Source organism: Silurus meridionalis, chromosome 6 (genome assembly GCF_014805685.1).
Source record: "Silurus meridionalis isolate SWU-2019-XX chromosome 6, ASM1480568v1, whole genome shotgun sequence".
Classification (NCBI taxonomy): domain Eukaryota; kingdom Metazoa; phylum Chordata; class Actinopteri; order Siluriformes; family Siluridae; genus Silurus; species Silurus meridionalis.
Window position 1 is genome coordinate 4,994,232 of NC_060889.1, and position 27,776 is coordinate 5,022,007.

A 27,776-nucleotide genomic window follows, 5' to 3' on the forward strand; every position below is an offset into this window, starting at 1 on the left:
GCCATGGCGGATTCTCTCTCCTGCACACGAAAGTCAATTCGTACATTTATCAAAAGGTGTGTCATTTCACTTGCAAGGTGACATACAGCTCCAAACACACATAAACGTTTCATTATTTCCATCAACAAACGTTAAATACAACAGTAAATTTATGAAGCGACATTACAGTGTTATAACGCTGTACAGGATGATGTGATCATAATCAGTAGCACAAATTAAGTTCAAATCACGCGTTACAGAACAGATCGAATCGGATCTGCAGTGCTGTGCTACACGTTTATGAGGTCAGTGAGGTATATAGTTATAGGAGATAATATAGATAATAATGGACAATATATAATCTAATATTTTGACGCATTTATTAAGTTGAGTCTGCAGGTTTCACTAATTCAGATTTAAGACTTTTTAAGACCTTTTTAAAAATGAAATTTAAGACCTATCACACGGCACCAAACACACAACCAAATACGTCGTTAGCAACAGGCATTAACCTCATTTTTATTTTTTCAGGCCAAGTATTGCACTAAACTTGCACTTCCCTGCTAGCTAAAAAAATACAATCCGTTTTACATCAAAAGAGATTTGCACCAACAACAGAAAGCTAATTGGCTGTTGCACGGGTTTCATTTGAAGTCGTAATACAGCGAATTATACTTATACAAGCGAAAGATAGAGTGTCACCAAGAAAACAAACAAACAAAACGTTTAATTAGAAGCTAAAGTGCGTGTGGGCGGGGTCTAATTTGCATAGTCATGAACTCACATGCATGTTTAATGGAGGTAACGGCGTATATTCTGTTCAGCTTCTCAATAAGCTCAATAACTATACATGCTGGACATATATTATATATTTCTGTATAACATTCGATGTAATTTTAATTTTTGATTTTAACTGTCTCTGTGTCACTTCCGGTTTAAAAAAAAAAACCGTTGAAAGATAAGCCCAACGGTTTCATCGCGATATATTCACCAGGACATGGCGTCCATCAGTCTGTACGGAAAAACACACACACACACACACACACACACACAAGCGCATTAAATATTCATATAATCCTCATCTAGAACATTTCCTCTTTTTTACACGCACCGCGCTGAGTTTGATTTTCGGATTATAAAGATGTTCCTGTACAAAAGCGCGTCCTTTTTCCTCAGACGTTCTCAGGGGTGCACGCGCGAAATTAGCTGTAAAGCTCTAAACAACGACGGGCGAAAAAATGTATTTGTTTTGTTTTTGTTTTTTTTCCGGCTTAATGCCATTCGTTTCTTTTAATCGTAACCGTACCTTAGTGAGCGCGGAACAAGCGACTTTCCGTGTGTCTGCGAGCTGTTAAAGGATTCAGTGTGACATTAGAGCTCCGTTTTTACCTCAGGATGACTCCCTCCTCCGGCCGGGAAGTCAGCTGACTACTTCAGCGTAGTGCGCATGCGCTGGAGCACACAACCCGGAAGCAGGGCTGAATGTAATATCACAAGACAATACCTACATTAGGGCACTTGACAAGGGTGTGATTTATGAGTTTGAAGGCGGTATATCTAGTGCGCTTTATATGCGTTTGAAATGCAGCCCAGGTCAATGCACAGGCATCAAAAAGCATCAGGCTGGTATTTGTGTTATTCTTTAAGTAATATATTTCTATTTACTGGAGGAAACATTTTTATATTTTATTTTGATATTTAAAGTTTTATATACACGAATTTATTATGTATATTTAAAAACTTTACAAAGACTTTTCAAGTCGGAAAGCAACCAGAACTTTGGATACACTTAAAGATCTAAACAGCTCTTTTTTTATTATAGCTTTATATGTAGATCTTTTAGTAATATATTTATTTTATAAAGCAGTTTTTGTCTATTAAAATAATTGAATACATTATGAGAATTCGAATCAACTTATTACAATTACCCAAACTAAATAATTAATTATATAATATAAAAAACAATTATAATAATAATAATTAATAGTGTATTTTAATATAATTATATTTGTTCATCAGTATCCAATTATAAACTATTACTCATTTAAAAAGCTATTTTTATATATAATTCAACTTTATATATGTGTGTATTCTTGTTTATTGTGTCATTTTCTATTTTTAATATACAGACAGTATGTGTATTTGTGCATTAACGTTTATGCATTAAATTGTATTAAAATTTGAAAAATAAGTTAAACTGTTTATCTTATGTACTATAATTGTACTTATTTGTTTTGAATGATTAATAGATGATGTAGAAAGCACGCGATTGGTGATCGACAATGTGGGTGGTTCTACAGATCAGTGTGTGTGTGTGTGTGTGTGTGTGTGTGTGTGTGTGTGTGTGTGTAATGCATGTGTGGGTCGAAGCTATTTCATTCTAACAATAAGAGTTATTGTGAAATTAAATTCCAATTGTGGTCCTGTGACTAAAATTCAGGCTGTTGTTGAGAATATAGGAGTGTGAATTAGTTCATAACAAACACATTCATCACAGCAAAATTATACACATACACAGATACATGCAACTATACGTTTTGGCACATTGAAGTAAATGAATTTGAAAATCGATCGTTCATCAGGACGCTTTTTTACAACACAGCATTGCTGTGTACCTGTACTATGGAATGACAATAAAGTTCTATCTATCTATCTATCTATCTATCTATCTATCTATCTATCTATCTTTCTGTCTGTCTATCTATCTATCTATCTATCTATCTATCTATCTATCTATCTATCTATCTATCTATCTATCTATCTATCTATCCATCCATCCATCCATCTATCCATCCATCCTGCCTGCCTGCCTGATTGCCTGCTTTATATGATATACCATATATAATTTACTTGATCTATTTCTCTCTTATAGATTTAGAGAAAGCAAAGGATTTTGTGTAACAGTTTTGTAAACAGTATCAATAATCTAAACATCCATCAAAATCCTGAAGAAATTAAAGATAATATATTTGTATATATACAAATAACCAGACAAAACAATAGCCAATAGACAGAAAGAAAGAAAGAAAGAAAGAAAGAAAGAAAGAAAGAAAGAAAGAAAGAAAGAAAACAAACAAACAAATAAGTAAAAGAACAAATAAATTACAAATAAATTCAAATAAATGACATCAGCTAATTATAAAAACCAAACAAATATAAACAAACAACACAAACAGAAATGTTATTTATTGGAAAAAACCGGATGCATTTGGATTATAGACATTTGATAAATGATTACATGAGTAAAAAAGAAATAAACACGCAACGACACGCCGCCATTTTGTCCGCCCCGTGGATGACGTCAGGATGGTGACCACGCGCGCGCGCGCGCACACACGCACGAACGACGCAGTGAGAGTGCGAGTGAGCGCGTGCACGCGGGATCAACACCGGTGAAGATGGGAAACGTTCAAGTGAGTACCAGATCTCCATTTCACACTTGGGTTTATTTTACACTTCTTTACACTTTGTACACTTTTTTACACTTTCTGCATCTCGAGCATCATCACGCGCGCACTCAGTTAATACACCGAATATTTATTATTATTATTATTATTATTATTATTATTATTATTATTGCTCCTGTGTGTCTCTCGCGCACTTTTCATATTCAGTTATTATAAAAGTTTTTTAATGAACGAAAACACAGACACACACACACACACACACACACACACACACACACACACACACACACACAGAGACACTCCCTTCCCTTATAATGGACCAGGTCTCAGTGTCCCTGCAGAGGAGACTCATGACTCAGCGCTCAGAGAAATACATCATCAAACATCAACTTTCCTCCTCCAGCACCTTCTTCACTGTCAACCTCACTCACATCCAATCATCTAAAAACACTAATAAGGGGAAAAGAAAATAGAGCTTTTCTTTTTTATACATCTTTAAAAAAAATGTATTTAATCCAGACAAAATAATATCAGATAATAAAATGATTAAATCGATATTTTTTAAATATTTATTTATGCCAGTAATTATCTATTTATAAATCAATACCAATAAATAAATAATATCTTTATAGTAACTTCACCATTAGTAAAGATGAATAGATACAAATCAGTTCTAAAATTAATAATAACTATAACTAAAAAAAGAAAAATATTAACAATAATAATAGTAATAATAATAATAACATAATAATGATTATTAGTAAGTAAAATGATGAATATTATACACTATTCCAGCATATAATGTTATATTTGAGTTATTATAAGGTATATTATGTACTACATTAGTATATAATGGTATATAATGATAATTATTATTATTGTGTATATTCTATTCCAGCATATAACATTCTTTTATAATTATTATAATGTATATTATACACTACATTCATTTATAATGGTATATTATTATTATTATTATTATTATTATTATTATTATTATTATGTATAATAACCTCTACACCATTATATAAATGTATATAATGTAATAATATTGCAGTGTGGGTTGATACTGTGGGCTGAATGAACATATGTGGTTGTTGGTTCTCAGCCCACGGTGGTTCCCTTTGAGGACTTTGATGTGGTGGCAGATATTAAGGCAATCCGAAAAGCCTGCAAAGGACTGGGTATGATTGTACACACACACACACACACACACACACACACACACACAAACACAGAATCTAATGTTAGATATTGATGCTCTGTGCAGGCACCGATGAGGAGACCATCATCTCCATCTTAGCGAACCGCTCCTCCGCCCAGCGCATGGAGATCAAACAAGCGTATTTTGAGAAATACGATGATGTATGACCAAACACACACACACATGCACACACACACACACACACACACACACACTTTCACAATTGACCCCCTGATATCCACTCCCTTTCATTGTGATTGTAAATCGATCTACCTGCAGTCTTGGCTTTGAGCCTTTATATGCTAATTAGTGCAGCTCTGAGCCATATATGGAAAAGTGGGCGTTCTTTCATTTGTATATATAAGTGAGTCCACATATGGATATTATAGCATTAATGTATGGGCGTGTCTTAAAATCTGTAGATGAGAATGTGTGTGTGTGTTGTGTGTGTGTGTTTTTATGTATAAAACCATATAGAAAAATGTGAAATGTGAAAACTCATACAGAAAACTTTGAGTGGGCGTGTCTTAAAGTCTGTGGGTGGGTCAGTGGGCATATTTAGAGCTGGACATATACATATGTATTCACTTTTTAAAGTCCATATATGGTGATGTAGGTGTGTGCTAGAGTCTTTATATGTAAATGTATTTAAGACCGTATATGGGCACATGTGGGCGTGTCATTAAGATCATATATGCAAATTTGTCTGATTGTTGTTCATATTTAAAATTCTCTATTGATTATCCATTCGATTTGTCTGTTGGTAATGGAATTTTAGGAAATGAAGAACTAATTAATACATGCAGAAACACACACACACACACACACACACACACACGCACACACACACACACACACACACACACACACACAGAGAACAGAACAGACAAACTGCATTATCTGTATCCTCGCAGCAGCTGGAGGAGGTTCTGAAGAGCGAGCTGACGGGAAGTTTTGAGAAGGCCATCATCGCCATGTTGGATCCGCCCCACGTCTACACTGCTAAAGAACTGCGGCGTGCCATGAAAGGAGCTGGAACCGACGAGGACGTTCTGGTGGAGATCCTGTGCACCAGCACTAATCAGGTCACACACCGATTTCACGATCTCTCAGATATACGTCACCTCACGTCATGAAATCTTTTCACCTAACTGTGATGCGTTTCCTGAACAGGACATCGTGTCTATTAAGGAGGCGTACGCTCAGGGTAAGAACACAAACACACCTGTACTAAAGTACAGAGTTTCCTGAAAGACAAGCGCATTGACGTGTCGTGTTTGTCGCAGTGCACGAGCGCGACCTGGAAGCTGACATTGAGGACGACACGAGCGGAGACGTCAGAAACTTGTTGATGTCACTCCTTCAGGTGAAATATGAATCTTCCAGTCCTGGGATTTGAACTCATGACCTTTTGGGACACTCTGATGTTGATGTTTATAAACTTCCGTTCCGTTCCTCATCTCTCCGTGTTGTTATACTCATCCATCATGCAGCATTACTGAGCATCATGCAGTGTTTAATGACTAATTAAAGCTTTTCTTGCATCTGCAGGCGAGCAGGGACGAGGGTTTCGACGTGGATGAGGGACTGGCTGAAGAAGACGCAACATCGCTGATCGAGGTGAGGCAGAAAAGTTGTTGGTTTTTTTTTACATTTATGGAAGGTGTCTCCAGCCACTCCAGTGTCTACCTTACAGGTAGGTCAAACCAGTGTAGCAGTGCATTGTGGGTAATAAAGAACAAAACCTCACAAAGATTTTGGAAACGAGAGCAAATTCAGAATCACGACGGTGAATGTGAAAACATGGTGAAGGATACGGAAACACAACGGTGTATACAGAAACATCACAGTAAATACACGATGGCTAATACGGAAACATAACAGCAAATTAGGAAACATCAGCAAATATGGCAACATGACGGTAAATATGGTAACATGATGTGAATACGGTAGACTGGTGGTGAACATGGTAACATGATGTGAATATGGTAGACTGGTGGTGAACATGGTAACATGATGTGTATACGGTAGACTGGTGGTGAACGTGGTAACATGATGTGAATACGGTAGACTGGTGGTGAATATGGTAACATGATGTGAATACGGTAGACTGGTGGTGAATATGGTAACATGATGTGAATACGGTAGACTGGTGGTGAACATGGTAACATGATGTGTATACGGTAGACTGGTGGTGAACATGGTAACATGATGTGAATACGGTAGACTGGTGGTGAATATGGTAATACGATGTGAATACGGTAGACTGGTGGTGAACATGGTAACATGATGTGAATACGGTAGACTGGTGGTGAATATGGTAATACGATGTGAATACGGTAGACTGGTGGTGAATATGGTAACATGATGTGAATACGGTAGACTGGTGGTGAACGTGGTAACATGATGTGAATACGGTAGACTGGTGGTGAACGTGGTAACATGATGTGAATACGGTAGACTGGTGGTGAATGTGGTAACGATGTGAATACGGTAGACTGGTGGTGAACGTGGTAACATGATGTGAATACGGTAGACTGGTGGTGAACGTGGTAACATGATGTGAATACGGTAGACTGGTGGTGAACATGGTAACATGATGTGAATACGGTAGACTGGTGGTGAACGTGGTAACATGATGTGAATACGGTAGACTGGTGGTGAACGTGGTAACATGATGTGAATATGGTAGACTGGTGGTGAATATGGTGAGATAATAGTGAATATGGTAACACGATGGTAATGTTTTAGACCTGACAATAATGTTTACACTCACCGCTTTCCTTTCAGGCCGGAGAAGGACGCTTTGGGACGGACGAGTCCACTTTCACCTACATTCTCACTCACAGGAACTACCTGCAGCTCCAGGCCACCTTCAAATACTACGAATCTGTAAGGAGAATTCAAGGCTACATGGCTAATGAAGCTAATACTTAATGATAGAATGTGGCTACCAGTTCCTATCCTAGTGCACAGGTGGATACTTTGGGTAGTTCAGTAACCAATGACTAACAGCGTTATGGGATTGTGTGTGTGTGTGTGTGTGTGTGTGTGTGTGTGTGTGTGTGTGTGTGTGTGTGTGTGTGTGTGTGTGTGTGTGTGTGTGTGTAGATGTCTGGGACGGATATCCTGGATGCCATCAGCTCTGAAGCCACAGGGACTTTAAAGGAGTGCTACATAACTCTGGGTAATGTTTTGATTTAAATAAAGTGTAACTATATAAAGGGGTCAGACGAGACGTCTGATGCACTGGAGTCATTATTATCCATATCACTTCCTGCTTTCATGCTCCATAGTTCAGGGGTGTGGCTTTAAAGGAGGCATAATCAAAATACCCACTGAGGGAATAAATCGATTACCTCGCAAGATGGCCGCCCATATATTATTTCACTAATCAGCTACATGCTGACATTTAAGTTACAGTCATGGACCAAAACAATGTTTCAGAAGTTCAGATGTGTAACTCTGATCCTCTTGTTGGAACAGTCCGGTGCGCTAAAAACCCGCAGCTGTACTTCGCCCGTCGTCTGAATGCCGCCATGTCTGGTGCCGGGACAGACGAGGACACGCTCATCCGCATCATAGTGGGACGATCCGAGGTACGACTTGTCTCTGACATCACAACACTTAATAATGTGATAATAAAATGTTTTATAAAATAGTTGGATGTTAAATACTGTTTTCTATGAGAGTCTAATGGTGTTTAAGCTGGAAAGAGTCATAAGACCTGTGGTGGGCGGAGTCAGTTTTTTTTTTTTTTTCCTCATTATGTAATTCTCGGTCGTGTTCTCATGTACAGGTGGACCTGCAGACCATTAAAGACATGTATCTGGAGAAGTTTGACGTGACGCTGAAGGACGCTTTGAGCTCGGACTGTGGTGGGGATTTCAAGCGCCTCCTGCTGGCTGTGCTGAACTGAAACCCACCAGGAACCAACACTTTCCACCATCACTGCCTCCTGGAACCACACACACACACACACACACACACACACACACACTGTGTTCCAGTACTGTTCTAACACACCCTCATCCATGTCCCCTTAATTTTTTAACCTTCTAGTAAAAAACTATTCTGTAAACATTTGGATGTTTAGGGAAAAAAAACCCTACGAGTAAAATCTACATACTTATACATATTTGTATTAATTTATCTAAATATTTTTTAACTCATTCATTAATTTACTTTTTATGTATTTCTCACATAGACTCACATTCTCCGTAAATTATTATTATTATATAATTTACTATAAAAAAGGAAATTTTTTAGATTTTTGAAACTTTTTAGAATTTCTAGATTAAACAGTCACATTTTTCTCACATATACACATTTGTAGTACGTGACCACGAGCTCCATTTTCTATTTTAACACCATTTTCTCATCGCTAATGTACTTTGAAATTTCTTGCCTGGACACTATTTAAAAACAGGATATTTGGGTTTGTGAGTCTGAAATAGGGGGGAGGTGTTTGTGTTTAAAGAGGGGCGTGGTTAACGAGGGGCGTGGCTACGAACAGCATAACAATCACAGGAGTGCACAACAATCATTTACACTTTATATCACTTATTCAATTATTATAGCTTTTTCCTGCATTTATGATAGAATTAAAACTACAGAACCATTAAATATTTACAGAAATATCCAGTTTTACAAAAAAAAAAAAAAATTACGTAACTAAAACCATTTTCTGGCAACCTAAATTCATTAAAACGAAAACACGGGGGGCGGAGCCTAATCCAATCATTCGAAGATAGTAAATATTAGAAATGAAGTGTTTATACACCAAAAGCAAGCCCTAAATACTATTTATTCATCATTACTAACTGGAGAAAACAAAAAAATGTGATCTTTCAGGTTGCTTTCACAGGAAGTGTGTTTCAAGGTGTAACTCTGAATATATACATATACAGTATATATACACCAAAGCTAATGATCTCTCTCTCTCTCTCTCTCTTTTCTTCTGATGGAAATAATATAAAAGCTAATGTTTAAAATGTTTACCTGCAGATGATAATGATATATACTGTATTTATATTAACGAGCGTACACTGGTGTGTGATGAAGCTAATGAGGGTGAATAAACACTTTTTATGTGTATCAATAAATAAATAACACGTAAATAAACTGTGTTCAGTCTACTCATTAGATAGATAGATAGATAGATAGATAGATAGATAGATAGATAGATAGATACATAGATACATAGATAGATAGATCGATCACTTCTTCGTCTAAATATGTATATATACAATGAACCAGCTAGCGTAACAAGAGTCTAGACACATATCTAATTAAATCGATCGACTTTTCGCTCGCTAGCATGAAAGATGAACCCTATACAGATTAGTAGAACATGATGTCAAGGACGTGACAGAAGATGTGAAGATTGAAGAGAAAGCTTGTATGCTGAAATCTGACCCCACCAACCTCCACTCTGTTACTCTTCACCTCAAAACCTCCACCTGAGAATGATCTCCAGACTTTCTGTGTTCCTCAGAATGATCGTTTTATTTAAAGGGTGTTAGTGCTACTGAGTGCTGGGCATCAGAATCCTGTAAGAATGAGGATGTGTTTTACATTAGGACATCAGGATGGGACAGGATCCATCCTCAGCATTCCTGAGCGTATGGAATAAGTTAAGGGGCTGTCTCATCTCACACACACACACACACACACACACACACACACACACAGAGCTAATGTGCTCCAAATGGGACAGTTGTGGAGAGTTTTGTGTTTAGTTTAGACACATCTCTGGTAGATCTTCGAGCACTGGACGTTTCAGCAAGACACTCAGCAGGAATCAGAATAAAACCTTGGTGTGATCAGGATCTATAAAATCATAACACACATAATTTAATCATCATATTTAGCTATTGATCAGAAGGATGAGCCAGATTTTCTGCTGCTGTTTTCCTAAAACTTCATAAAACTCATTCCAGTAATAAAACGTCCTTCTGGTCCTTAAGTAGAAACATCTGCAATGCAGAAACAGCTGCAGCTCATTCTCTCCGTGAACACAGACACACAGACAGACAGACAGACAGATACAGACACATACACATACACTGATCTTTAAACAGACAGACAGATATATATAAAGAGAGAGAGTTGTACACACAGATATAGACAGATAAACAGAGAGAGAGAGAGAGAGAGAGAGAGAGAGAGAGAGATAAATATAGACATTTAGAAATGTCTAAAAGACAGACAAAGAGATATAAACAAAGATGGATAGATATAAAATGATAGACAGATAGACAGGTAGAAAAAGACAGACAGATAGATACAGACAGACAGACCAACAGACAGACAGGTAGACACAGACAGACAGACAGACAGATCGATATAGACAGGTAGATAGCTGCACACACAAAGAGGTTTTTTTATTTATTTACAAAATACTGTACAAATTATACAGCTGACACTAAGATACAACCTGTGCTACACTAAACCTATAGCTGTAAACCATGCTAAATCTTCTGACCTGCTTAATTCTTGTGTCACTACCCGTGCAATGATATCATTGATATCCTACTCATGCATCCTTCAATGTTGCTACGTGTAATCTCGCTTCATTCATGCTGCATGCTAGTTTGTAAAAAAGCCTGTGCTATACGTACACTACTAATGCGAACAAGCTAAAAAAAAAAATGTGACCTGCAAAACTCCCGCTCGGTTAACGCTAGTGAAAAATGCTATTTCTGTACCACAATCTGTGCTAGGCTAGGGATTAAAGTATGCTAAAGCTATGCAACGTGATCAAACGTTCTTGGGAGAGCGATGGAAATTTTACTTCCTGTGCTCAACTTAGATGCTAGAACGCTAAGATGTTTATCACAATGTTAGACCATTGGTAACAAGCTAAAACATGCTTAAACATGACCTGCTGCAATCCAGAGGATAGAAATGCTACTCCCTGCATCGTGGGCGATCTGGTTAAGGCGTCCCCGCACACAGTTCACCATGGAATAGACTTCTGTGCCGTTTTCCACTGGGAAAGACACCCTTAGCCCTAAGCTAGCCCACTCACTACCTTCTGGCATCTGCCCTCCGAGTTGGCGAGCGAGTACCACCGATGCCACGCCCTGCTGAACCAGAGCAAGTTCAATCACGCTGCAGGAATGGATCAGCCTCAAATCCAGAGCCACGCTAACTGTTCCTGCTTCCCGAAAAATGAAATTACGATGTGCGTGCTGCATGTTTGTGCTTGCTAGCTGTAGTTGTGACACTGCGGGTGATGTTTGGTGAAAAAACAGGGGTTTGTTTCGAACAGCGCCGAAGGGAAGGAATCGTTTGGATATGGTAGCTGATAGGGCCGAGGACACAGAGGAAGGGATCCACATCAGACTTAGCATGCTAATCCCAGAGTCATCGCAGAAGTAGCGCACACTGCACTGTGCTGGTGCTAAGATTTCAAAGGTGAGAGTGTCTCCGGCATCCACTGCAGCGGCGGCAGACAGGGATACGGACGTGTCCCTGTAGTGAACACCATTCTTGAAGACTCGTGCCAGTTCGACGCTGCTTCTGTTCCGGTTGAGATACGAGACCAGGAGGAATCCCTCGGATATACAAGCTTGACCCATGGAGTAGAGCGCTTGCTGCAGGACGAATTTCACTGTGCCCTTCTCTGTAAAGTGTATTTCGCGATTGTCATGGCTGAGGGTCACCATGTAGGGATCTGAGATTAAAGATATACGGAAGGTTGGCCGGTAATTTGAATGGAAATGTGCTGAAACCAGGATCTGCGCGGTCATGGCTATAGCCCCCGTATCGTGAGAAAGCCAGAACAAACTGAACGGTGCAACGAGGCCATTTTGAAGGTGCACCATCTCGTTTTCAGCATTACAATGATTACTGGTGGTCTTGAGAAACAGAGACAACGTGTGACCTGGATCCACAATGGTCACCCCACTCACGCTGATGCTCTGGAGGGATTTCCCATCCCTTTGCTCCATGCGCATTCCACTCAGGTCCCTTCCTCCGTCATCACTGGAATTAAACCTCAAACCTGCTTGGACAAAACTACGGCATCCGTGCCTCAAAGCTAGGTTATGATCGACCCACACAAGTCCATGCTGATGCAGAACTAACCAGTTTTTGGCACAAGAAACAAGAGCTTCATCGCTTTTCCCTTGGATGCGCAGCTGCATATTGGGGAACTCGCTGCCTTGGACCAGAGACACCTCCCCGGACCAGGAAAGGGACAATCTCAGAGTCTCAGAGAACCTGAAACAAATTGTGTCCCTCATAGCTGAGCAAGGAGATGCACTGGCCTGGGAATCACATTCTGAACACGCCTGGCATTCCTGCAGCTCAGAATTGAAGAAATACGAATGACCACACATTCCAGCTGCTGCTTCTTCTGTTGACATTCCTGTACATCGGAATCCACCTGTTTAAAAAAAAGATGCTATCAGGTGGGACATCAAGAAGAAATTGTGACTTTAGAGCAGGGGTCCCCAAACTTTTTTCTGTGAGAGTCAAATAATTGTACTTCTCTTTAATGGGGGCCGGGTCGGTCTGTAACAGGAAATGACACGTGCCCGAGTGACTACAAGTGTTTTTGTGGAGATTTTTTTATGATTTTAATATTATATTATTTTGCCTCCTAATGCTAGATTAGTTTATCATTCAAAACATTTACTTACATGTGCATATGCATGTGGATGGTGGGTAAATCAAACAAATAATTATGCTACATTAATAAATCGAGGTCGACTGATAGTGGATTTTACCGATACTGATTGCTGGTTTGGGTCGTATTTGCCAATAACCGATTAATCAACTGAAAAAAAAACACAAACAAACACTAAAATAGTACTGAACTTTATTACAAAATAAAAAATTTCAAAAAAGTACTCAATCATGAACATTTGGTAAAGGAATTAAATATATATGTTCATTAATACATATAATTATATAATTAATAAATAATAATTGTAATATAGCACGCAATATCATAAGTTTACCTCTAGAGGCCACTGTTATAATGACAGCGGACCAGAAGCAGGAAAAACTATCGTTATCTATTTTTGCAGATAGCTAAAATAGGTTAGAAGATAAAAGATAGTTTTAGCGATCGATCTATCGGTGCTGGACCTTTATTAATAACCAAAGGCCCTTTTAGTTTGGAAGCTGATCTTTATTATTAAATACAGATATGATATGAGTAAAACATATATTTACAATTACATTTTCAAAATATGTCCCTAGCATTGTTCAGAGGTCTGTTCAAAATGTGGGGGCTATAGTTTGGGGACCCTTGATTTGGACTTAATCTTACACCATTCCTAATTTTAATCCCCATATCGACCTACCTGGCGTGTTGAGACACCGACTTTGGTCACCACACAAGTGATCTATCTCCAAACATTCATCTCTGTCCTGCCAGATGGAAAGAATTGTCAAAAGATGCCCTTAAAGAAAGATAAACCATAACTCATACTTTTCAAACTGGTTCTGTATTTATAAAGAAAGCACCTGGCACATCTGGTCTGTGTGAGTGGAGCACTGGGACACCAGGAAAAATCCTGGAAGACAAACGGTACACTTTTCACATCTCGGCCAATCTCCAGAAAACTCACAATACTCATCCGCTTTACAGGAGCTACATCCAGGCCTCTGTCTTCCAACCTCTATCACACTCTCCTCCATGTTCACCTTGGGCATGGTGTAAGCCTCCGGGGAGTGGGTCCTTATCTCAGACCTGAAGCTGTCCAGATGTCCCTCAAGATCTTTGTACTGGGCCATATTTCTGAAGTTGTCTATAACCATTTGGTACTGCACCTTCACTTGCTCCATCTGTTCAAAAATCATACGCTGCTGATCCAGAATCTCCTTCTGCTGGGCCTGCAGGATGTCCTGCTGATCCTTCAACCCATTCTGGAGATGCCTCGCCTCAGTCTGCTGAGCCTGGAGCTCCTCCACAAGCTTCTCCTGGCCCTTTTCCAAGTGAATCTGCAGCACCAGGGCATCCTCAGAGGGGACTTCATTAGAACCTAAGCAGTTTAATTAATGCAATATATATAAATTATATAATCAAAAACAAAATAACATTTATGCATTCACATTTTCACAACCACTAGAATCAGTCAAACCTTCTGCAGGAGCAGTAAAGATTAGTCAAACATTCTGCAGGAGCAGTCAGGATCGGTCAAACATTCTTTGGGAGGTGTCAGGATTAGTCAAACCTTCTGCAGGAGAGGTCAGGATTGGTCAAACTTTCTACAAGAGCAGTCAGGATTGGACAAATGTTCTGCAGGAGAGGTCAGGATTGGACAAACGTTCTGCAGGAGCTCAAGAAATTAACTTCAGGCACCGAAAGACAGGCATCAGATCTTCTACATTTGATCTATAAGAAGAACGCAATGCAGAAGATTCCAGTCCTGCTCTGCGTGTGTACTATAGATTTGTGGGTCACGTGTTTAATAAATGAATTTCCTGGAGAAAAAAAAGATTCCTCTCCTACTTCTTCTACTGTGAGTTCTCCTTCTTCATCCTCACCTGGTTTGACGTCGCACGACAGCTGAATTCCATTCTTATTTGCGAATTCCCGGGGCGCGCGCTCTGCTCCGTCGCGCATGTGCGTGATGCACTCGCGCCCGGCGCACGGCTGCCGCTTGGACTGCGCGCACTGCTCGGCGCCGGCGCATCCGCCGCGTGCATGTGCATGTGCACGCGCCTGGGTCTGCGTCTGCGTCTGCGCACGCTCCTCCGCCGTGGCCCCCCTGCCCCCGGCCCTCTCCTGGCGCGCGACCGCGGACGGGTGGATGATGGTGTACGGCACGGCCGGGCGCCGCGGCGTGCCCGCGCGAGCCGAGGCGCACCGCGCGCCTGTGCACACCTCAGCCGCGCTCCCTCCGCACGCGGCCGCCACGCAGTACGTGAGCCACAGGAGCGTGGAAACGGATCCCATTTTTTAAACTAAAAACTAAAACCGATTCAGGAATCCTGGCGCAGCATCCCGGACACCACGAAAATAACCAATATATCAGTGTGAGAGAAAGTTCTGTGGTGTGTGTGTATGTGTGTGTCTGCGCGCGCTGCAGCACGACTCCATGTGCCATTGAGTTAATTGGCACCAGGTTTCCCCCTCGAGCACGCGTGTGTTTTAACCCCTGACTCTCCTCATCTCACGCTCGGTTCACAATTCACTCTCAGGAAACAGATTTTAATCAGGAATATGGACCTTTAAAATGCTTTCACCGACATACAGAACATCTTCCCGTGGAAAAGGTCTGCTATCCTGCAGGAAGTAAATAAAAACTTATTTTCTGTAGTCCAAAATCTGGACATGTCAGCACGTGGTGTCAGCAGTGGAGCTTAGTCCATGGAAGGCAACATCCTTGTTTCCACCCTGTCCCCCTTTTCCACCTTGTTTGCACCTTATTTCCACCCTGTTCCTCCTTATATCCACGTCCCTATGTACACCATGAAAATGCCTAGATCAAGCAGATGCTCATATAATATCAGGACCATTTGCACTTAATTAACTCATGTTTATTAATATCCAGATGCTGGAATACTGTGATTATGTTTGATGAACGTTTGGTTTGACCCACAGGAAACAGCACACCCAAATGGACAACTAATGTAACTACAAGATCGAGTTTTCAAACAAGTAACTTGTAATTTGCATGAAATCACACCAAGATGAAATCGACTCCTGGCGTACAAATAAACTCTTCAGCATCGCCTCCTCACTCCCGCACACGCTCAAAATACAACCCAAAAGACCACGTTATAGCGGGACAGTACTTTATTATAAAAAACGCTGTACATCGAATGAAAATCAAACAAACGAACGAACAAATGAAACAAACGAACAAACAGGTTTCGTTTATGTACAAGGTGATAAGAGAGAAGCTAACAGCAGACGTGACGAGCAGCTAACTCCGTGTGCTCATGACGTCTCTCACAGCACCGAGTGAATCACATTCTCGTGGATTTTCCGTTCAATTCAAAAGTAAATAAAACAGAAATCATCCAACAAAAAAACGTGTCAAAATGATAATCTACAGATTCATGCTGTGCTTCCTGATCACTGAGAATGAAAACACTTCGCACCCGAGTGAAAATATTTAACCACAATTAACTCCATCTGCCCGTATTAGCCACTTAGCTATACTTAGCTATATACGCTGTACTAATCCTTCAGTATTCATATTCAACTTTACTAGCTATGCTAAACCAGTAGAAAATCTGTCTAACACCGTTGCTAATTATTACACTGTGTAAACCTGTAGTCTAAGTTGCTAGCATTGTGGCTAGCATGAGGTGATTGTGTGTATAAAACTGCAGTCATGCTAGCTAACATCACACTAGCTAGTTTATTTTGTAAACCATTAGCCAGGATTATTATAAACCTAGCTAAAATCAGACTGTTGTGTAATTAATCAGCCAGAAACCCTCACAAGGTTACGATTTTTTCACCCGGATGCAAATGGAGCAACACGACTGGTAAAAATGTGACAATCATGAAGATTAGCGCGATCGATCCAGTACAAGTTTAATACTTCAGGGGTTTTTTTGTCTAATGAATGAATGGTTGATTTAGCCTACGGTACTCAAACAGGAATATTTATTGGGTCGTAGAAAAAATACGCTACATGAACCCAGAGTTGATGTTTGCTAACAGCAGTGTTACATAAAGAATAACGCTACCTAGCATTTGACGGCAATAAATAAATAACAAAATGATATTGCCTGCTAGCAAACGCAAATGTATTAATTTAATTCAGATTTGAATTTTAAATGCATTTCTAATCCTGTAATTCAGTTTGATTTAAAAATTCATTTGAAGGACATGTTGCTATCTGCTATGAAACTCCATGTCATATAGTCAGGGTAAGTGTTAGTAGTGAGTTAACGTGATTGGTTGTAACTTTACGTAATTAAAATACCTCAGAATTGAAATCATCTGAACCTGAAATTATCTTCAACTTCCAGCCAGAGCTAGCAAGCAAATTTCTATAGAGAATTATCGCACACTTTTTCTGTAGCTAGAAGGATACCCACTGGCCAACGAGGGACCTTGTTGGACCGATTTAGCTAGTCCAGTAAAGTAAATTAGCGCGCAAACATGGTAGCGATTATGTACCAGGCTTGTTAGCAAGTTGGCTACATGGAACCCAGTTTGAACCTGGTAGCGTAACGTATGATATAGTTAAAATGCGATGTAGGCTAACACTGCAGGCAAAATGGAGCAAAAGATGCCCTGGTGTATGAGTCAGATTATACTGCAAATCACAACATTCAACCACATCTCCCCTGATGAAAAGGAAGAGTCCGGCAGTACGGTAAAATTAAAACTACTACAGTTGGGTTTTTTTTGTTTTTTTTTACGCTGACGAAACAGGCACAATAACACGCACTAGTCACAACCGACAGGTTTCATACGGTACTGTATGTACACAACACGTCCAGGAACCCGGATCGGGGGGAAGCGAGCACGTCCTCGATACACGGCACATCATAAATACTTAAATAGGTTGGACGGAAACATTCGCGAGGTTAGCTAGTCAGCGTAGTGCATGATGGACTCTACGTAGTTGCCGGGAAACAGTCCGGTGACACCGTTGCACACCCCCTCGAACCAGCCGTCGTCATTTTTCTTGATGATGTAGATGATGGCGCCTTCCATGAAGGACAGCTCGTCGTCTTTGTCTTTGGTGTAGTCATAGATGGCCACCACTGGAAGATGTAAAACAGAGAAACGTTCAGACGAATTAGCGGAGCAGGGACACAAAACTTTTGAAAAGATCGTCACACCACAACAGCGCTAGTCAGTGTTAGCTAGCTGGGAGTTTGTAGGCGGAGACACACCCTTTTCTATGTAGGTCTTCGGGGCCCAGTGAGGGTCTCCGTCTGCGTATGGGTCGTTGTAGTGTACTAGTGCGGCGTCCTCTTCCTCATAGTCCACAGGGGGTGGAGGAGGGGGCGGAGCTGCTTCTTCAAACATGGACGTGTCTTCGGGAAGTGGCGGGGGAGGAGGGGAGGGGCTATCTGAAACTTCAAAGAAATAATTTTTGTATTGTAATTTGATGTATTGTGTAGCGACGATACAGAAATTTGAGGTGTGGTCACCTACTGCATAAAGTCCTCTGTGTGTGTGTGTGTGTGTGTGTGTGTGTGTGTGTGTGTGTCGAGCACTCACTGTTTTCCTGAACCCGAGCCACAAATCCAGTGAGAGGAATCTGGGGTGTGAGCTGTGCCACAGGAGGAGGAGGCGGAGCCACAGAGACTATATACACATATATACACATTATTAATATATTATTGTAGTATTTTATATACACTATATATACAAATAATACTTCATACGAGGTAGTATCAAAAAGGTTAGAGACTAGTTCTGTAACATGCCAACAGATGGCTGCACAAGACTGCATGCACAGTCACAGGGAGCACCGACCTTCTTAAGTCTGTGTGCCAAAAGACATCATCCTGTGTACATTGGGAGCTGTGCAACGGGTGTTATTCTGACCACGTGTGCCTGCTGTCAACGAGATCCCCCTCACGTGATCTCGCACCCACCCAACTCACCAGAATTGGCTCCTGTGGACTTTGCCCTTTTCCCGAAGATGAAGATCCAGCTCAAAGGTTACCATTTTGACACCGTTGCGTATATCCGGCATGAAATACAGAAGGTGCTTGACACGCTCCAGGACGTCCAGCACACATTCCAAAAGAACGCTGGGAGTTCTGTACTGCTGTGCAAAGGGACTATTTCTGAAGGTGATTTTGTGGAAAACGTAGCAAACATTTTTTCCGAAGCTTTTTGATACCAGCTCGTATGTAAAATAATATCCAGTTGGACGTGTTACTATGAAAGGTCCTTACCCGGAGGCGGATTCTGGGGGTACGTGGGGCCACCGTTAAGCTGCGACTGGGGCACGGAGAACTGGGACGAGCTGGACGGGGCACGGCGGTAAGTCCCGGTAGCAGACACCATTGAGGCAGAGGACGAGGCGCTGGAGGAACTGTGCCTCGAGATCTGCCGAGAAATAGTGCCGAACTGAGACATGGGGACGGGACCCAGGCCTGGACCTGGGGGTACCACTGTTAGCAGGAAAGAGCGAAAAAAAAAAAACGTGTGAAATATGAATATCTTGATTTTTGCAGTATAGGTGCTAACACCATGAAAGAAGCAAGATAGCAAAACAGGCTAGAAACGAAAAAGAGACTAGCATAGTGTAAGTTGCTAACCTGGTGCCATGCTAGGAGGAGAGGGTGTTGGAACGGCCAGAGGAATTCCCGCGCTGTTCCCGCTGTTCTCCCGTCCGCCGCTACCTCCGCTGCTTCCACTGCAGAAAGGAAACGTCTTTTACGCATTTCGGTAAAGGGTAGACATTTTACCAAATTGAATTAATCATGTAAGTTCAACAAAAAGCTCATTTGGTAAACAATAGCAGGCGATATTGAAACCGGATTCCTGCGATTTTATTGTAGAAAAACTATTACGTGACGAGGTTTTACGGCTTTGGCTGTACAATATTTGCATTTTTTGATAAGAACTTTGCTTCCTTGCAGAACTTCGATGTTTACTCGAAGACCCGGAAGTGTTTACAGTTCGCAGTTTCTCCTCGGATCTTTCTCTAACAGCTCATAAAGAACTCATGTGGAGGAGGAAATGGGGCTTCTCCATAAAAGAAGCTCTGAATCACTGACAGGCAGCTTCGATTGGACACACTCGGGGGTGCCAATACTTATCACACTGACAGCTATTCATGCATCAGAACCACTGAGAGTGAACCTTTAACTGGTGTTAATTATCATGCAGGACACGATCACACCACCAGACTGAAGTGAGACGCTGGGAAAAGATGATAGTAATGATTATTATTATAAAGATGGTGATGATGACATTCTGGATTCTAATTGGCCAGAAAGTGGACATTAATCTCCTATTACATCATTGTTTCTATAGTAACAGCTCACACACACTCTTTTCACATAAAGGAATTTAGAAAATTATGGTTGCTGTGTGTGTGTGTGTGTGTTTATGTGAGAGTGTGTGTGTGTGTGTGTGTGTGTGTGTGTGTGTGTGTGTGTGTGTTTATGTGTGTGTGTGTGTGTGTGTGTGTGTGTGTTTATGTGAGTGTGTGTGTGTGTGTGTGTGTGTGTGTGTGTGTTATGTGAGTGTGTGTGTGTGTGTGTGTGTGTGTGTGTGTTTATGTGAGAGTGTGTGTGTGTGTGTGTGTGTGTGTGTGTGTGTGTGTGTGTGTGTTAGAGAAAGATGTACCTGTGTGTTCGAGGTCTCTGGTTGACTGACGCTGTGCGCCTGGCTGCTCTGACCCCCGAGCCTCGCCGGACTCGTCATGTAGTCATTCGGCACCACGGGAGGCTTCACTGGCTCTAAAGTTTTATAGGGTGTGTTCCTCCTGTAACACACACACACACACACACACACACACACACACACACACACACACACACACACTTCACAATATCAAATACTAATCCCAATATTAACGATGTTTAAGCTAATTGAATTAAAGACTAGCGTTCCGTGTTGATTGGTCAGATCTTGACATGGTATTGTTTCCATAGTAACAGCTTGTTTATTTATTCACAGGAACGATTCATTTGATGGAATTAATGGAAGGAGTCTCCAGTCCCAGAGCTAAAACTATAGTGTAATTTAGATATGAGATGGAATGTACCCCAAGGTGCCCCGCCCTGCCATGGGTGGGCTCGGGGGCTTCTGTGTGGGTGGGTTGGTCCTTGATAAAGTCCCGCCCCCAGACCTGGCAGGCTGACTGTTCCCTTGCTGAAAAACCAGAACACAAATAATGAAAAAACCCTACACACACACACACACACACACACACACACACACACAGGAGCTATGAAGAATGAAAGGTCAGACACACAGTCACATGGCTTACCTTGGCTTTCAGCCACTGAACGTGTGCGAGGAGGAAAAAAGACAGACATTTTAAATGGTTATTTTTTTTACTTAATGTGGAACAATAAAAAACGCAGAAGATTTTTTTTTAACGATGAGAACGATTCCACCACCATGAAGCACAAAGCCAGAGGCGGCTTAAAGGTCAGCGCGAGGAGGAAATAAAATTAGAGATAAACACATAAATGTCATGTTGATCGTCTAGACGCCGGTATTTTCCTCACAGAGCTGCAGAGAGATGATCATGATCATAAAAAACAAAAACAAATCTGAAACATTAATTCCATCATTGATGATGATGATGATGATGACATTGATGATGGTGATGATAGTGACAGTGATGAAGATGTTTATCGTGATGATTATGGTGGTGACAGTGAAGAAGGTGATGATTATGATGATGATTGAGGTGATGATGATGATGATGGTGATGATGACTGAGGTGATGATGATGACAGTTTTGATGATGATTGAGGTGATGATGATGATGATGATGATGATGATGATGATGATTGAGGTGATGATGATTGAGGTGATGATGATGATGATTGAGGTGATGATGATTGAGGTGATGATGATTGAGGTGATGATGAAGGTGATGATTATTAAGGTGATGATGATGATGATGATGATGATGATGATTGAGGTGATGATGACTGAAGTGATGATGATTGAGGTGATGATGATTGAGGTGATGATGATGATGATTGAGGTGAAGATGAAGGTGATGATGATTAAGGTGATGATGATGATGATGATTGAGGTGATGATGATTGAGGTGATGATAATTGAAGTGATGATGATGATTGAGGTGATGATGATGATAATGATGATGATGATTGAGGTGATGATGATGATGATGATGATGATGATGGTGATGATGATTGAGGTGATGATGATGATGATGATGATGATGATGATGATGATAATGATGGTGATGATGATTGAGGTGATGATGGTGATGATGATGATGATGATGGTGATGATGATTGAGGTGATGATGATTGAGGTGATGATGATTGAGGTGATGATGATGATTGAGGTGATGATGATTGAGGTGATGATGATTGAGGTGATGATGATGATTGAGGTGATGATGATTGAGGTGATGATGATTGAGGTGATGATGATTGAGGTGATGATGATGACGGTTTTGATGATGATGATAATGATGATGATTGAGGTGATGGTGATGATGATGATAATGGTTTTGATGATGATGATGGTGATGATGATGACGATGGTGATGATTATTGTTCATCACGAAGTCTTACCATGCTTTTGGTTTGGTATCGAGCTGTTTATTATCTGGTATGTATTTAACATGTTCTCATGCAGTTTTTTTTAGATAAATGTTCTGATGAAGCCAATTTCAGTGCTGGTTTGAAGTTTCTGTGTATGTGAGGTTTTGTTCTTTGGTGTTGGAACAAAGCAACTTGAGAAACAGTTTCAATGTCTTATCTCGTCTCGTCTCATCTCATCTCATCTCGTCTCGTACAGACCTTGACACCGTGTCCCACATCGTCGAGCAGTGTGTAGTCGATGGGTTTGCGGATGTAGCGCACCGGCCGCTCCATGTTCCCCGGGGCGATGATTTTGTGTGTCCGTGACGTGTTTTTGTTTGTGGTTAAAATCCCGATCTCTCGCCGTGCAACCTTTTCTTTATGGATGTCCACCGTCTGCAGGACACACACACACACACACACACACATACACATGCGCACACACAATCAGATGTGTTGTATTCAGGATTAGATGCTCTGGGGGAAAGTGTAGCTGTGGGATATATTTCTATTTATATGTGAAAAAACACAGTTGTGTCTTTTATCCAGAATAAAACACTGTTGTGATTCTTTATCCACTGCTCAGGTGTGAATAGTGTATTGTGATTGGCTGGAAGGAGTTCAGGTGTGAATAGTGTATTGTGATTGGCTGGAAGGAGTTCAGGTGTGAATAGTGGCTTGTGATTGGCTGGAAGGAGTTCAGGTGTGAATAGTGGCTTGTGATTGGCTGGAAGGAGTTCAGGTGTAAATAGTGGATTGTGATTGGCTGGAAGGAGTTCAGGTGTAAATAGTGGATTGTGATTGGCTGGAAGTTCAGGTGTAAATAGTGGATTGTGATTGGCTGGAAGGTGTTCAGGTGTGAATAGTGGATTGTGATTGGCTGGAAGGTGTTCAGGTGTGAATAGTGGATTGTGATTGGCTGGAAGGAGTTCAGGTGTGAATAGTGTATTGTGATTGGCTGGAAGGAGTTCAGGTGTGAATAGTGTATTGTGATTGGCTGGAAGTTCAGGTGTGAATAGTGGCTTGTGATTGGCTGGAAGGAGTTCAGGTGTGAATAGTGGCTTGTGATTGGCTGGAAGGAGTTCAGGTGTAAATAGTGGATTGTGATTGGCTGGAAGGAGTTCAGGTGTAAATAGTGGATTGTGATTGGCTGGAAGTTCAGGTGTAAATAGTGGATTGTGATTGGCTGGAAGGTGTTCAGGTGTGAATAGTGGATTGTGATTGGCTGGAAGGAGTTCAGGTGTGAATAGTGGATTGTGATTGGCTGGAAGGTGTTCAGGTGTGAATAGTGGCTTGTGATTGGCTGGAAGGAGTTCAGGTGTGAATAGTGGATTGTGATTGGCTGGAAGTTCAGGTGTGAATAGTGGCTTGTGATTGGCTGGAAGGAGTTCAGGTGTGAATAGTGGATTGTGATTGGCTGGAAGGAGTTCAGGTGTGAATAGTGGATTGTGATTGGCTGGAAGGAGTTCAGGTGTGAATAGTGGATTGTGATTGGCTGGAAGGAGTTCAGGTGTGAATAGTGGATTGTGATTGGCTGGAAGGTGTTCAGGTGTGAATAGTGGCTTGTGATTGGCTGGAAGGAGTTCAGGTGTAAATAGTGGATTGTGATTGGCTGGAAGGAGTTCAGGTGTAAATAGTGGATTGTGATTGGCTGGAAGTTCAGGTGTAAATAGTGGATTGTGATTGGCTGGAAGGTGTTCAGGTGTGAATAGTGGATTGTGATTGGCTGGAAGGTGTTCAGGTGTGAATAGTGGATTGTGATTGGCTGGAAGGTGTTCAGGTGTGAATAGTGGATTGTGATTGGCTGGAAGGAGTTCAGGTGTAAATAGTGGATTGTGATTGGCTGGAAGTTCAGGTGTGAGTTCAGAGCGTTATACACACAGGTAGTTTGCATTTGTAAGTAGAATCATTCTTTTACTTTTCCTAGTGACCTCACTGAGCTCCATGAAGAAGTTTTGCGTGTGGTGGAACTGGTGAATACGGGGATTTTTATAAATGGCTTGAGGCACAAGCTGAATTTGGAGGTGAATTGGAGAAGAAAAGGTTCAAATGAGAAACGTAATGAAAAACAGCACCAGGAGTTACTCCAACAGCTACATTATTAGAATATACTTGAAATAAATATCTTCTGGAACTACTTTATCTGTGTGTGTGATTCGCAGCCGCTGTAACGAGTCGTATATAAAATGCGTAATGAAAATGGAGCGTCATTTTAATCCATTCAGTCAGTTTCACTCTGCAGAAAAGAAACATGGCCGACCTGGGAGATGTGATTGACGGAGGACTCCATGCGGCGCAGCTGAGACGCCTGGATGTCCAGCAGCTGAAGCACATTGTTGGCGAGAGCGTTGATCTGATACGCAACGCTGGCCAGAGACTGGGTGGTGTATGCTTTAGTCTCCTCCAAGGCCTTCTTTTTATCCTGAGCCTGAGGACAGAGGCAGAAAGAGAGAGATGATGATGATAATGATGATGATGATGATGATAAAGATGATGATGATGATGATGATGATGATGATGATATGTCTTCACACACAGCAGGGTTTCATCATTTCTAAACTGTGTTATCAGAACACAGAAATGGGTCCAGGAACCAGGAAGTGCTACCTCACTGATTATGTTGTGTGCACCTTTACGAAACATGCCCTAATCTGAGAACTAATTAAGAACCGCATTATGTGATTTGATAGAAATGTGCGAATGTTTGTGCCCCCTCCGTACACCAATGTTAAGAGTAGATAAATCATTTTTCTACTGTGTAAATATGAAATTTGTCAAATTAGTCATACTATGTCAATCGATCGTAGTAACCAATAGCAGCTAATATTTGGCCGATTAACTAAAATTCTTTTGGATGTATCATCATAATAAACCGATTTATTTAAACCCTTTGATTAATTTCAATCGAATCACAAGCTCCCGTTATAGATCTATAATGAATCACCACCAGCCCCACGTCCGTTTATAACCATCGCCTATTAATGCATTATTAAGTGATTATTAGCGTGATGACTCATGGACTTCCTCTGAGAGTTCACAGGGGTGAATCGTTTGCGTGTGTCTGATACACACATAGGATTTGGCTGAAAATAGCTAGCGAGCCGACATGTGGCTAGCTGTACACTCTATGGTTACCTATAAGTGTGTTTTGGTCTTGTAATTGTCTAAAAACAAGATGTAGCATAAAAAACCATCCCACACTGCGAGCTTCTCAGAGACATTTGTGAGACGATCGCGATGTATAGTGATTAGCGTGATGACTGTTAACATGCTTAGCCATCTCGCTAGCTACTTAATATCTTTTTTTCCCCACCTTTCTCTTTTTAGAAGTGAATTGAACTCTCCTCTGAAATCGGAGACTCCTTCCCTGAGAACAGCTCTAAACGAACGTTTACTTGCAAAACGTCAAAAAAGGTCACGTACATTTCGGCGCATAAATCTGCATGAACGAGCTGTTACTATGGAAACCATCGCGCTTTTCTGACTTCTGAATGTGGATCATGTCATTTAGAAGCAGATATGATGAGTATCGGATGGAAAAGTTGCGTCACGGCTGATCTGGTTTTGGATTTTTGACCCTGAATATCACGTATCAGATCAGATGCTCCTACAGAGTTTACATTTCAGCCGACATCATTATCAATATCATTATCCTATTTATTTAATGTTCAATTATAGATTAATACCTGGATATTAGATCACAAAAAAGAGCATTTTAGTATTTTATTATTATTATTTGCAGTAAATTACTGTGGTTTATTATATACTATAGTCAGGCTGGAAATATTTATAATACCAGAGATTATATATTTTATATATATATATATATATATATATATATACATATAATAACAAACCACATACATGATATTATATGCTTTATTATTATTATTATTATTATTATTATTATTATTATCTGGTTATGATCTGTTCCAGAAATAAATGTTTTTCTCTGTAAAAACAGCTTGAACACCGAATAATTTGTGCATGATTGTTGAAAATGAAGCCTGGTGAGATGCACTGAGCTCAGAGATGCAGCAGGGGAAGCAAGAGTGCCATTAAAAACCCTGATCACATTCACATCTGAACACAATCTGAGCAACAATGAAGAAGAAGAAGAAGAAGAAGAAGAAGAAGCCCTGAGCAGGCCAACATCTGATGGTGCATCTGATCCAAGTCTCGGCGCTCTTGCATGAAGCGAAAGCAGCAGGAGAAGAAGGAGAAGAAGGGATGACTGACTGAATGAGTGACACACCCTCCGTCCAAAATCCCCTCATCCCTTCATCCTTACATGCACGCAACACAAATGTGATGGGGATCAAACACACACACATACACAAGCAAACGCGCGCGCGCTCCCGTTCTCCACGAAATGGTTACAGATGAATTAAAACCCCCACCACCACCCCCCCGCAACATCAGCGGCCCGAGCGGCGCTCCGGTTCCCACCCGGAGCCTCCATCCTCATCCTCCATCCTCATCCTCATCCTCCACCTTTCATTACCTGGACATAATTATTCTCGCAGTATTCCGCCACTCGGGACAGATTCTGGTAGCTCTCGAGTAAAGCTCTCTTCCCAGCAGGAATTTCTTCCTCTAATAGCATCTGTAGCTCTGCCATTTTCCTCCTCTCTGCATTACTGAAGCCTGCTCACTCCGCCTGCCTCCCTGCCTCCTGCCTACTGCCTCCCTGCCCCTCACACCCAGCACGCTGCACAGCCGAGCTCCGGCAAAGAGTCGACTCTCTTGTTCATACGGAGTCGACTCTGCCTCAGTGCATTGTTCATACGGAGTCGACTCCGCCTCAGTGCATTGTTCATACGGAGTCGACTCCGCCTCAGTGCATTGTTCATACGGAGTCGACTCTGATCCGTTTTTATGGCATTTTACGTATTTTATATTAGATAAGCAACATATTTAAAAATTAGATGTTATTTGTTTTATTATACTACATACTTTGATTATTTATTTTAGTTCTTATATTTATACGT

The 27,776-nt window shown here is 41.0% G+C and overlaps 4 protein-coding genes across 6 annotated transcripts in view; 1 reads left to right on the plus strand and 3 right to left on the minus strand.

Annotated features, from left to right (window-relative positions):
• ap2m1a (adaptor related protein complex 2 subunit mu 1a) overlaps positions 1-1,466 on the minus strand; it is a 6,602-nt gene extending 5,136 nt beyond the window's left edge. Inside the window, exons 1-2 of one of the 2 annotated variants that reach the window (XM_046852287.1) lie at positions 1,369-1,466; positions 1-20 (exon numbers count right to left, since the gene is read on the minus strand). The exon at positions 1-20 is cut by the window's left edge and continues 99 nt beyond it. The gene's annotated coding sequence lies outside the window, so the exon portion shown is untranslated. Of the gene's footprint in view, positions 21-1,285 lie in introns of both variants that reach the window. The other variant, XM_046852286.1, reaches the window with a different exon arrangement.
• A 1,799-nt stretch (positions 1,467-3,265) lies between these two features.
• Positions 3,266-9,714, plus strand: anxa13l (annexin A13, like). 2 transcript variants are annotated; one of them, XM_046852303.1, is made up of 11 exons: positions 3,266-3,392; positions 4,495-4,570; positions 4,657-4,751; positions 5,508-5,675; positions 5,764-5,797; positions 5,877-5,956; positions 6,142-6,210; positions 7,381-7,482; positions 7,702-7,777; positions 8,077-8,189; positions 8,390-9,714. In XM_046852303.1, exons 1-11 carry the CDS (start codon positions 3,378-3,380, stop codon positions 8,507-8,509), a joined length of 948 nt encoding a protein of 315 aa, XP_046708259.1. In that variant the 5' UTR covers positions 3,266-3,377; the 3' UTR covers positions 8,510-9,714. The 2 variants fall into 2 exon arrangements, with proteins under 2 accessions (XP_046708259.1, XP_046708258.1); XM_046852302.1 differs by having other exon boundaries at positions 3,267-3,392; positions 5,505-5,675.
• Positions 9,715-10,753: 1,039 nt separating this feature from the next.
• Positions 10,754-15,705, minus strand: si:ch211-252f13.5. The gene is made up of 4 exons (XM_046852283.1): positions 15,097-15,705; positions 14,074-14,591; positions 13,911-13,977; positions 10,754-12,985 (listed from the first exon to the last, which is right to left on the minus strand). Exons 1-4 carry the CDS (start codon positions 15,506-15,508, stop codon positions 11,466-11,468), a joined length of 2,517 nt encoding a protein of 838 aa, XP_046708239.1. The 5' UTR covers positions 15,509-15,705; the 3' UTR covers positions 10,754-11,465.
• A 635-nt stretch (positions 15,706-16,340) lies between these two features.
• On the minus strand, positions 16,341-27,503 carry abi1b (abl-interactor 1b). The gene is given in 12 exon segments (XM_046852285.1): positions 16,341-18,285; positions 18,418-18,603; positions 18,749-18,835; positions 19,435-19,653; positions 19,801-19,898; positions 20,837-20,875; positions 20,877-20,975; positions 21,258-21,364; positions 21,483-21,497; positions 23,005-23,181; positions 25,046-25,213; positions 27,290-27,503. Coding segments are annotated over 12 exon segments (1,488 nt in total). The 5' UTR covers positions 27,407-27,503; the 3' UTR covers positions 16,341-18,109.
• Positions 27,504-27,776: the final 273 nt, after the last annotated feature.

Excerpts from the sequence above, each read along its gene's own strand:
- anxa13l (XM_046852302.1), top strand. Across the intron at positions 4,571-4,656 it reads AAAAGCCTGCAAAGGACTGG|GCACCGATGAGGAGACCATC; the intron begins GTATGATTGTAC and ends TGCTCTGTGCAG. Across the intron at positions 7,483-7,701 it reads CCTTCAAATACTACGAATCT|ATGTCTGGGACGGATATCCT; the intron begins GTAAGGAGAATT and ends GTGTGTGTGTAG.
- si:ch211-252f13.5 (XM_046852283.1), bottom strand. The coding sequence starts at position 15,508 with ATGGGATCCGTTTCCACGCTCCTGTGGCTCACGTACTGCGTGGCGGCC. Across the intron at positions 14,592-15,096 it reads GTCGTGCGACGTCAAACCAG|GTTCTAATGAAGTCCCCTCT; the intron begins GTGAGGATGAAG and ends TAAACTGCTTAG. Across the intron at positions 12,986-13,910 it reads TCGGTGTCTCAACACGCCAG|GTGGATTCCGATGTACAGGA; the intron begins GTAGGTCGATAT and ends TTTTTTAAACAG.